Source organism: Bufo bufo, chromosome 5 (genome assembly GCF_905171765.1).
Source record: "Bufo bufo chromosome 5, aBufBuf1.1, whole genome shotgun sequence".
Taxonomy (NCBI): Eukaryota; Metazoa; Chordata; class Amphibia; order Anura; family Bufonidae; genus Bufo; species Bufo bufo.
In genome coordinates, this window is record NC_053393.1 from 54,014,932 (window position 1) to 54,027,393 (window position 12,462).

General features: G+C 42.5%; 1 protein-coding gene across 2 annotated transcripts in view; it reads right to left on the reverse strand.

The window, feature by feature from the left end:
- Positions 1 to 12,462, reverse strand: part of NUDCD1 (NudC domain containing 1) — a 1,097,680-nt gene that overhangs the window by 126,495 nt on the left and 958,723 nt on the right. For both annotated transcript variants that reach the window (XM_040434250.1, XM_040434251.1), the window contains exon 3: positions 3,359 to 3,544. In XM_040434250.1, coding sequence (XP_040290184.1) covers positions 3,359 to 3,544 — 186 coding nt within the window. The remainder of the gene's footprint in view (positions 1 to 3,358; positions 3,545 to 12,462) is intronic.

A 12,462-nucleotide genomic window follows, 5' to 3' on the forward strand; every position in this document is an offset into this window, starting at 1 on the left:
AGCCATCATTAGGCTGAAAAAACAAATAAACCCATCAGAGAGAGATAGCAAAAACATTAGGCGTGGCCAAAACAACTGTTTGGAACATTCTTAAAAAGAAGGAACGTACCGGTAAGCTCAGCAACACCAAAAGACCCGGAAGACCACAGAAAACAACTGTGGTGGATGACCGAAGAATTCTTTCCCTAGTGAAGAAAACGCCCTTCACAACAGTTGGCCAGATCAAGAACACTCTCCAGGAGGTAGGTGTATGTGTGTCAAAGTCAACAATCAAGAGAAGACTTCACCAGAGTGAATACAGAGGGTTCACCACAAGATGTAAAACATTGGTGAGCCTCAAAAACAGGAAGGCCAGATTAGAGTTTGCCAAACGACATCTAAAAAAGCCTTCACAGTTCTGGAACAACATCCTATGGACAGATGAGACCAAGATCAACTTGTACCAGAGTGATGGGAAAAGAAGAGTATGGAGAAGGAAAGGAACTGCTCATGATCCAAAGCATACCACCTCATCAATGAAGCATGGTGGTGGTAGTGTCATGGCGTGGGCATGTATGGCTGCCAATGGAACTGGTTCTCTTGTATTTATTGATGATGTTACTGCTACAAAAGCAGCAGGATGAATTCTGAAGTGTTTCGGGCAATATTATCTGCTCATATTCAGCCAAATGCTTCAGAACTCCTTGGACGGCGCTTCACAGTGCAGATGGACAATGACCCAAAGCAAACTGCAAAAGCAACCAAAGAGTTTAAGGGCAAGAAGTGGATTGTTGTGCAATGGCCAAGTCAAACACCTGACCTGAATCCGATTGAGCATGCATTTCACTTGCTGAAGACAAAACTGAAGGGAAAATGCCCCAAGAACAAGCAGGAACTGAAGACAGTTGCAGTAGAGGCCTGGCAGAGCATCACCAGGGATGAAATCCAGCGTCTGGTGATGTCTATGCGTTCCAGACTTCAGGCTGTAATTGACTACAAAGGATTTGCAACCAAGTATTAAAAAGTGAAGTTTGATTTATGATTATTATTCTGTCCCATTACTTTTGGTCCCTTAACAAGTGGGAGGCACATATGCAAACTGTTGTAATTCCTACACCGTTCACCTGATTTGGATGTAAATAGCCTCAAATTAAATCTAACAGTCTGCAGTTAAAGCACATTATGTTTATTTCATTTTAAATCCATTGTGGTGGTGTATAGAGCCAAAAATGTTAGAATTGTGTCGATGTCCCAATATTTATTGACCTGACTGTAAATGGGAAAGCTGGGTGGAATGTTTAATATTTGTGTTTTTTTGAGCGCTGTTTTTTGTAGGGCGAGCTGTAGCTTTTATTGATACCATATGGACCTTTATATGACTTTTTAATAATTTTTTTATTCTATTTTGGGAGACGAGCTGACTATTTCTAGCAATTTTAGCTTTGTGCATTTTTTATATTTCTTTCTACACTGCTCACCATGCGACGATAAATAATGTAATACTGTACCATTTTGGGCTCCTGTACCAATTTTGTTTTTATTTGTTGCATGATAAATGAGAAACAGAGGTTGAATATTTTAATTTGTATTTTTTTAAAATATTTTTAACATTTATTTGAAACATTTTTTTTTAAACTTTTTTGAGTGGGCTTGATCATGCAAATATTTGATCGCTTTTACAATACACTGCAATACATCTTTATTGCACTGTATTGAAATTTTGTCACAAGTCTATTATACAGGGCTTCCATAGGAGTACTGAGATGGCAGGCCTGAGGGTCTTCACTAGGTTCCAAGGCTGCCATGACAATTGCTCAAAACACTGCAACTGTGTCGGGTGGAGGGGCAAATGGGAGAAAGAAGCTTATAGTGGGTTTACTCTGCCTGATTGTTGAGGATGAACATTCCTACGAACACTCGTTCCTGATAATCTTCCTGTCTAAAAGGTACGGCAGATCACCCAATAAAGGGGTGAAACGTTTGTTCATCGGGTGAAACAATCATTCATGCGGCACCTAAATTATCGTTTCTGAGCAGCGCTGTTTTTTCTGTGTGAACAGTGATCTGCTGCCCAAAAATAATGCACCTGTATGAGAATGAGTGATAGCAGTAGCAATTATTATTAGGAGAAATAAAATGGCCGCCGTCCTATCAGTACACACAAAACCTGTCCTAATCACACAGGAGGACAAGTTACTTCACCACAATGAGCCATAGTGCTGCCTCCTCCTCCTCTCTGCTCTGCTTGTCAGGAATTATGATCCTGAATACAGGTGAATCTCTGTGAGAATGGAGATGGTCAGTAGACATGAGAGGAGGTGGGGATGTGGAAATGAGCAGCAGCACTTGTATGCAGTCTAAGTTACCACAGCCCCACATTACCACAGCCCGTCCTGTCCGTCCTCTCAGTACTTCATGTCTCTTCATGAACTAAATTCCCCAGAGATTCAGCTTACGTTGTTATCATCTGTATTCTGGATCATAACCCCTGACAAGCAGAGCAGAGAGGAGGATGAGGCAGCTCTAAACCTCAGTGTTGTACAGTAACTTGTCCTCATGTGTGATCAGGACAGGTTTTGTGTGAACTAATGAGACAGTAGCCATTTTGTTTCCCCTGATGATTGCCACCAAGACAAAACAAGCCATTATAAATAATAATAGGTATTTGAGAATATATTTATAATAAAGTCATATTGAAGTATTTTCATTTTCTTAATTCCCACCTTTAAGTTCCCAGTCCGCCCCTGTTGATCACTGCATGTAAATTCTAATTACAATGTACAAATACATGAATGGACAGTGGAGAGATCTTACTAATTATCTTTTATGGGCAGCACAGTGGCTCAGTGGTTAGCCACGAAGGACAACATCTGCATGGAGTTTGTACGTTCTCCCCATGTTTGTGTGGGTTTCCTCCTACACTCCAAAATCATACCGATAGGGAACTTAGATTGTGAGCCCCATTCGGGACAGCGGGATGCTAATGTCTGTAATGTGCTGTGGAATATGTCAGCGCTATATAACTGCATAAAATACATTTTATACCTAGACCTGCAGAACAAGGGGACATCATCTACTTCTAGAGGAAAGAAGGTTTCGCCATCATTACATGAAATCCAGAGAAGTATTCCTCCTAACATGGAGAAATTGGTATCTTCCTCATATGGATTTTTGGCTTCCTCTAGATATGTCCTACATTGTAAGATTAAACCATGTTCACACATTTACGACTCTAAATCAGGAAAGAATCCATTGACGTTCCACTCGTAGTGCAAGTGCAAACAATATTTTATTCCACTATCAATGTTCTGTAAAAAATCCACACAAAGTAATGAACTCGCTGGGGATTTTAAGAGTTTCGGATTATCAGAATACTCACGTCCCATTTTACTGTGGCAGATTGATCATTCTTTGAAATGTGGATGAGATACAAGGTTCCCGTCCCATCGGACAGGGTCACCCAGTCGGGTGATGTGAAGTGCATGGAGGAGCACAGGCGTCCATCACAGGGGTTGAGATCGCTTGGAAATCTGAAGACTTCTATCGGTTTCCCCAATGCTGTATCCTTGAAGAGACACAAGAAGAAGTGGAGTTACTCCATTGTTACAACAAGCATCGGTACAAACAATGGAGAAAACCACAAAAAGCACCAGTAACTGCTAGACTGCACTATCACTTTAATAGAAATGCCACTGGACAAAAAGTTACAATATTTGACTGTTAAAATAGATACAAAATGTAGATTTTCTGCACTGAAAATCTGCAACAGACAGTGTGTGAACACAGCTTGAGTAGCCCTGCATCAACTGAGCGTGATGAGTTCAAGTTTTAAAGCGTCTCTGTCACCAGGATCAACCCTATTAAACCAGACATACTGCCTAGTGGGGCTCATCATGCTGATTAAAACAATACCTTTTTTGTGTCTGTATGCAGCTGCAGAGAAATCAGTCATTTTATTCATATGCAAATGAGAAGTTTGAGCACCAATAGACGGGACTGAATCTTTTGAGCACCGCTTTGTAACATCCCCTGTGCTCTGCACACTCCCCCCTTTCCCCTCACCTTGATTGACAGAGCTTGACATGCTGAAGGCAGAGCTGTGTCCTAGCATCTACATATCATATACACTATGTACTATAGCTTCGCCACACTGAGATCTGCTCAGAAAGCTAATCTACACATTACTGCTTTATTCACAATCACAATATATGATTATAAAGACTAGAAGGTAAGGAGGTAAGCAGGCACACTCATATAAGGGTAGTATTATAGCTAATTTATTTATGGGAATAATCTAGGTAGTAGGTATATGTGGAATTTCCTGGTGATGAAATTGATTCAATAAATAGTCCAAAATATAATTCAATAAAAATATGCCTTGGAATAAAAAATCAAAATGAGGGATAAAAATTAAGTGCAATATAATAAAATAGCCACATATGGTGAGTGGATATATATTAGATAAAAATAATCCTCCGTGGAATAGTCCTTCACTAGTGAGGATGTGCAGTAATTAATACAGGAACGATCTTCCTTGACCTAGGGCTGTATGTATGGATACAATACAGTCAATTCTGTGATGCTGCACGTTGCTGTGGGAAAAAAAGGTGCTCTGTGTCTGAGTGTGGCGTCCCACGCTGTCTAAATAAAAGAGAAAAAAATAGCAGAAAATAAAAGAAAACATACATCTCTTCTGAGATTTTAACCTGGAATCTCTACATGCATGGTAGACCACTATACCACCAAGCTATAATCTTTACCACATAGAGACACATGTTTTTTTCTATGCTTATATGATAACCTACATTACTGGTGTCTGTATCATATATTCTGCATATGAATAAAGCAGTAATATGTATATTGGCTTTCTGAGCAGATGTCAGTGTGGTGAAGCTATAGTACATAGTGTATATGATATGTAGATGCTAGGACTCAGCTCTTCCCTCAGCATGTCTAGCCCTGTCAATCAAGAGGAGGGGGAAGTGTTTAGAACACAGGGGGTATTACAAAGGAGTGCTTAACCTCTTAGGGACCAGCCTGTTTTGGGCCTTACTGACCAAGCGTTTTTCTTCCTTTTTTCATCATCGCGTTCCAAGAGCTATAACTTTTTTATTTTTCCGTCTATATAGCTTTATGAGGGCTTGTTTTTTGCGGGACAATTTGTAGTTTTTAAAGGGAACCTGTCACCGGGATTTTGGGTATAGAGCTGAGGACATGGGTTGCTAGATGGTCGCTAGCACATCCACAATACCCAGTCCCCATAGCTCTGTGTGCTTTTATTGTGTAAAAAAAACGATTTTATACATATGCAAATTAACCTGAGATGAGTCCTGTCCCTGACTCATCTCACATACAGGACTCATCTCGGGTTAATTTGCATATGTATTAAATCGGTTATTTTACACAATAAAAGCACACAGAGCTATGGGGACTGAGTATTGCGGATGTGCTAGCGGCCATCTAGCAACCCATGTCCTCAGCTCTATACACAAAATCCTGGTGACAGGTTCCCTTTAATGGTGCTATTTTGGGGTACACATAACTTTCTGATTAACTATTATTAACTCTTTCTGGGAGGTAGATGGGAAAAACAGCAATACTGCCACTGGGTTTTCACATTATAAATTTTACGGCGTTCATTTTTCGGTATAAATAACATAATATCTTTGGGTCTGTACGATTACAGTGATACCAAATACATATTTTACTACTTTTTGCAATTAAACCCCTTTTTTTTTAAAACAAAAAATGTTTTTGCATTGCCGCTTCCCAAGACCCATAACTTTTTTACTTTTCTTTCTATAGAGTTGTGTGAGGGCTTGATTTTTGCGAGACGACTTGTATTTTTCATTGGTATCATTTTGAAATAAATGGCGCTTTTTAATCGCTTATTATGTTTTTTCGGTGGCAACTAAGCATAAATTAGCAAAATTTTTTTTTTTTTTTTTTTTTACAGCGTTCACTATAGGGGATAATTTACATGATATTTATGTAGTCCGGGTCGTTATGGACGCGGCAATACCAAACATATGGGAAAGATTATTTTTTTGGCAATTTTTTTCATTGAAAAGCGTATTTTTAATGGAAAAAAAGCGTAATTTTTTATGGGATTTTTATTTTACCACTTTATAGTCCCACAAGGGGACTATAACAGACAGCTTTTTGATTGCTTTAAAATGCAATGCACTATTCCTATAGTGCATTGCATTTTAATGGCAATGCTATTCTTACATTGACCAGCAGGCTGCACCAGAGAGGCTGGTCTGGGGCCTACACGAGACCCCAGGCAGCCTTCACACACATCAGCACCACGTGATCGCATTTGCGGGGTGCCGATGAGAGACAGAGGGAGTCCGCTCCCTCAGTCAGCACTTTACATGCGGCGGGCGCCATTGCCCGCGGCATGTAAAGTGTTAAACAGCCCGGATCGGCACTCCTGTCGGTTCGGGCTCTTGAAACAAACTCCTGCCGGTCAGGGCTGTTGAAGCAGGGCCGCGGCTCTCATGTGGGAGCCGGGTACGCGCTCCCCGTGCAGCGCTTATACTGGCCCATCCTGAGGCCCCTTAGAGACCGCAGTAAAAACACGTATGGGTGGTCACTAAGGGGTTAAAGGATTCAGGTGACTAGTATTTGAGTACACATGACAGAGCCTTGAAAGTCACGGAGAGTGCACCGCGCATGCGCTGCAGAGCTCCATTCATTTCTATGGGGCCGCCGAAAATAGCCGATCGCAGGCTTGGCTATTTCCATCTGCCCTATAGAAATGAATAGAAGAGGTAGCCATCAAGTGCGGCGTGCCCTCCGTGACTTTGAAGTCTCAACACCTATCAAACAATGGAGGCTTATCCTATCGATATGCCCCCATTATCTGAGATGGGAATAGCCCTTTAATTCAGGGATATTCTAATCACTTGCTGGGAGATAGCTGTCAGTCATGGAGAAGAGCCGCCCACTGGACTCCTAGGCATAGAAATTAATAATATACAAGTTATACTAAATCTATTCCCACCAAACTGTATATCAATCTGCTCAGCTCTTCCTGCTCTATAACCTGCTGCCTGCCGACTGCGCTGCATTTCAATTTGTCAGGTTCCCTTTAACGCCTGTATTATGGGACTGCACATAAAAGACACTAGATTCAGTCTTGATAAAACTGCTTTAAAGGGGTTGTCTGGGTTCAGAGCTGAACCCGGACATACCTCCATTTTCACCACGGCAGCCCCCCTGACTTGAGCATCGGAGCAGGTCATGCTCCGATGCTCTCCTTTGGCATGCGCTAAATCGCGCAGGGCAAAGCCATTTTTTGGAGATCCGGTGACGTACCAGGGCTCTCCATGGGGCTGCCAGGAAGCCCTGTGACGTCACCGGCACTGATGGGCGGGATTTAGCGCTGCCCTATCCAGTAAAACGGCTAGGGCAGCGCTAAAGCCCGCCCGAGCCGGTGACGTCACCGAACACACTGGCAGGCGGAAGAGACCTTGCGATTTAGCGCAGGGCAAGGGAGCGCATCGGAGCATAAGATGCTCCGATCCTAGCCTCAGGGGCGCTGCCTGGGTGAAAATAAGGGTATATCCGGGTTCAGCTCTGAACCCGGACAACCCCTTTAAGTTACAGATAAGATAAACTGTCTTCGAGACATGAGCAAATCAATAAGTCAGTGCACAGAGATCACAGAAGGATCATTACATAATATGTATAGTAACTTCCAGAGACTTCATTTTCCAGGGACATGGACAAAAAGCAGCTGTCACCAGAGGCGGACTGTAACTTCTTCTGCCACTCCGTCATCCTTGAAATGGAAACAGACAGTTTCAGGACAATCCTTTCTGAAAATGCAATCGTACATGTTGTTTTTTAATGAATTATTTTTAGGGTGGAATCTGTAGTCTCATTTACCGCGTATATGAAGTGATTGATATAAAAAAAAAAATAAGCTTTTATTATTAAAACAATAAATTTAGGGTGAAGATACGTATGTGCCACGAAGCCACGCCAACATACGGTTATACCACAAATCGGCCCGGCTTTTGATTTAGAATGGCTACACAATTTACAGGTAAAGAGTGGTTTTACCACAAAACCCTGTGACTAGAGATGAGCAATTTTCTTGAAATTCATTTTGGGTCCAATAACAAAGGGTCCTAGCATTCAGTCTGGGGTTGAGTAAATTCGACCCAAATTGAAAGTGTCCCAAATGCCCCGTCGGGTCTGACACCAAGGTCTCTTAGGACTGTATTCAACCCCTGCCAAACTGTTTAACACCAAGACAGCATTAGTGATGAAAAAGTGACAGCGATATACATGGCTATGGATAAATGATGGTAGCTGGTGGTAACAAGCAGTCTGCACTGCGCCATAGGATTTGTTTTGCTTTTTAAAATAAAAAAAAATGTTCCAAAAATGGTCCCTTATTGGGGCAGATGTCTTACGGTATCCACACACGCACACGTTAATATTGGAAGAAGCAATGGCTTGTTCTGAACAAATACCCAAAAAATAATTATTCTATATTGTGGGCAGAGGTCTGCCGGTGTTTATACACACACATTAGTGCAGAAGACGCAATGGCTTGTCCTCAACAAATGCCCAAAAATTATATATTATTGGAGGAGATGCTTTCCTGGGTTTCTACACACGGCAGAATTGGTGAACGAGATTTTTGGCAAAAAGTGTGCGATTGTATACAGCCTGCCACAAGACGATATGCTATTCAACGGTGAAATGAAACAGCTTTTTGGAAAATAAAAATGTGCAATTGGACAGTGTCCAGTGCAGCCAGCATGTATGATTTATTTATTTATTTTTTACATATAAAATCAAGCTGCTATCGGGCTCCTGCACAAAAAAGGGAGTACTGTAGCTTTAAATATTAAAGCAAGCATTAAGAATTTGCAATGGCTGGCTGGAGCAAAGTTACACAGTACATTAAAGGGGTGTTCCAGCTGTTTGATTTAGTAAATCGGTGGGGGTCCTACCGCTGGGACCCCCCCATCCCCGAATCACAAGAACGGGGGCCCAGCTTCACTCGACTACGTGGTGAAGACTGGATGCCACATCAACATAAACAGCAAAAACCGGAACAACGTGCCGTTTCAGTACGTGACCATTCAGGCCAGTGATTGGTTGAAGCGGCCGAGCTTGCAAGACACTTCTAGTCTGGAAGGTCATCAACATTTGCAGCCTGGACAACCTCTATAAGTTCCAGTCACGAAACCTAAAACCTTTTGAATGTGTTTACACTAAACAAAATCTCAATTAGGCTACTTTCACACCGGCGTTTTGTCTTTCCGTTTGCGAGATCCGTTCAGGGCTCTCACACGCGGTCCAAAACTGATCCGTTTTGCCCTAATGCATTCTGAATGGAAAAGGATCCGCTCAGAATGCATCAGTTTGCCTCCGATCAGTCTCCATTACGCTTGCAGCGTTTTACTGTCCGCTTCACGAAACAGAGCCAAACTGATCCGTCCTGGCACACAATGTAAGTCAATGGGGACGGATCCGTTTTCTCTGACACAATAGAAAACGGATCCGTCCCCCATTGACTTTCAATGGTGTTCAAGACGGATCCGTCATGGCTATAGAAGACACACCGTAAGACAACCGGATCCATTCATGACGGATGCATGCGGTTGTATTGTTTTAATGGAAGCATTTTTGCAGATCCATGACGGATCCGTAAAAAACGCTAGTGTGAAAGTAGCCTTAGACGAAGGTAATGTTCTACTATACAAAACGAGACATGCCGGGCTGCCACCATATCTTCTATTAGCGCCGTTAAGCTTCCAGGCTCCATTAATGTCTTCCCATCCATTTATTGGCAAGAGTCGCGTGCACCAGCTGTGGACAAACTGACGTCAATGCAGAATGACGGCACTGAGCTTGTTTTAACCCCTCTGATCCTGAACCCGAGCTTCATGTTAAGACGGACATTAACAATGGGGCTCCTATCAACTACAACTGCCAGCAATCAGTATGTGTAATGCACCATAACGACCCCGGATCCCCTACCAGAGTGTCCCAGACACCGTGAAAAAAAGATTAAAACATTTTCAGAAAGAAATCCTGTCGACCGTAAAATAATTATTCCCGTCATCGGCCACTGACATAAATGCCATTATTGACTTTTCTAAACATGACATTTGCATTAGCCAAGTAAGAAAATCTACTTTCTGGAAAATATTGCTGCTGCACGGGTATAAACCATGTACGGCTGGGCGATGATGGCAAAAAAATATATATATATATAATCTCAATTATTTCAACTTTATTGATGATTATTTTTTTACTTTATTTTTCTGTCAGGGTACACTGTATACAGAGAGTGTGCACATATATGTATATAGAGGGAAGACTGGAGGGTATATAATGTATATAGAGGGAGGAGGGTATATAATGTATATAGAGGGAGGAGGGTATATAATGTATATAGAGGGAGGAGGGTATATAATGTATAGAGGGAGGAGGGTATATAATGTATATAGAGGGAGGAGGGTATATAATGTATAGAGGGAGGAGGGTATATAATGTATAGAGGGAGGAGGGTATATAATATATATAGAGGGAGGAGTGGAGGGTATATAATGTATATAGAGGGAGGAGGGTATATAATGTATATAGAGGAAGGAGTGGAGGGTATATAATATATATAGAGGGAGGAGGGTATATAATATATATAGAGGGAGGAGGGTATATAATGTATATAGAGGGAGGAGGGTATATAATGTATATAGAGGGAGGAGGGTATATAATGTATATAGAGGGAGGAGGGTATATAATGTATATAGAGGGAGGAGGGTATATAATGTATATAGAGGGAGGAGGGTATATAATGTATATAGAGGAAGGAGTGGAGGGTATATAATGTATAGAGGGAGGAGGGTATATAATGTATAGAGGGAGGAGGGTATATAATGTATATAGAGGGAGGAGGGTATATAATATATATATAGAGGGAGGAGTGGAGGGTATATAATGTATATAGAGGGAGGAGGGTATATAATATATATATATATATATATAGAGGGAGGAGTGGAGGGTATATAATGTATATAGAGGGAGGAGGGTATATAATGTATATAGAGGAAGGAGTGGAGGGTATATAATGTATAGAGGGAGGAGGGTATATAATATATATAGAGGGAGGAGTGGAGGGTATATAATGTATAGAGGGAGGAGGGTATATAATATATATAGAGGGAGGAGTGGAGGGTATATAATGTATATAGAGGGAGGAGGGTATATAATATATATAGAGGGAGGACTGGAGGGTACATAATGTACACTGCTCAAAAAAATAAAGGGAACACTTAAACAACACAATGTAACTCCAAGTCAATCACACTTCTGTGAAATCAAACTGTCCACTTAGGAAGCAACACTGAGTGACAATCATGCTGTTGTGCAAATGGGATAGACAACAGGTGGAAATTATAGGCAATTAGCAAGACACCCCCAATAAAGGAGTGGTTCTGCAGGTGGTGACCACAGACCGCTTCTCAGTTCCTATGCTTCCTGGCTGATGTTTTGGTCACTTTTGAATGCTGGCGGTGCTTTCACTCTAGTGGTAGCATGAGACGGAGTCTACAACCCACACAAGTGGCTCAGGTAGTGCAGCTTATCCAGGATGGCACATCAATGCGAGCTGTGGCAAGAAGGTTTGCTGTGTCTGTCAGCGTAGTGTCCAGAGCATGGAGGCGCTACCAGGAGACAGGCCAGTACATCAGGAGACGTGGAGGAGGCCGTAGGAGGGCAACAACCCAGCAGCAGGACCGCTACCTCCGCCTTTGTGCAAGGAGGAACAGGAGGAGCACTGCCAGAGCCCTGTAAAATGACCTCCAGCAGGCCACAAATGTGCATGTGTCTGCTCAAACGGTCAGAAACAGACTCCATGAGGGTGATATGAGGGCCCGAAGTCCACAGGTGGGGGTTGTGCTTACAGCCCAACACCGTGCAGGACGTTTGGCATTTGCCAGAGAACACCAAGATTGGCAAATTTGCCACTGGCGCCCTGTGCTCTTCACAGATGAAAGCAGGTTCACACTGAGCACATGTGACAGACGTGACAGTCTGGAGTAGCCGTGGAGAACGTTCTGCTGCCTGCAACATCCTCCAGCATGACCGGTTTGGCATTGGGTCAGTAATGGTGTGGGGTGGCATTTCTTTGGAGGGCCGCACAGCCCTCCATGTGCTCGCCAGAGGTAGCCTGACTGCCATTAGGTACCGAAATGAGATCCTCAGACCCCTTGTGAGACCATATGCTGGTGCGGTTGGCCCTGGGTTCCTCCTAATGCAAGACAATGCTAGACCTCATGTGGCTGGAGTGTGTCAGCAGTTCCTGCAAGACGAAGGCATTGATGCTATGGACTGGCCCGCCCGTTCCCCAGACCTGAATCCAATTGAACACATCTGGGACATCATGTCTCGCTCTATCCACCAACGTCACGTTGCACCACAGACTGTCCAGGAGTTAGCAGATGCTTTAGT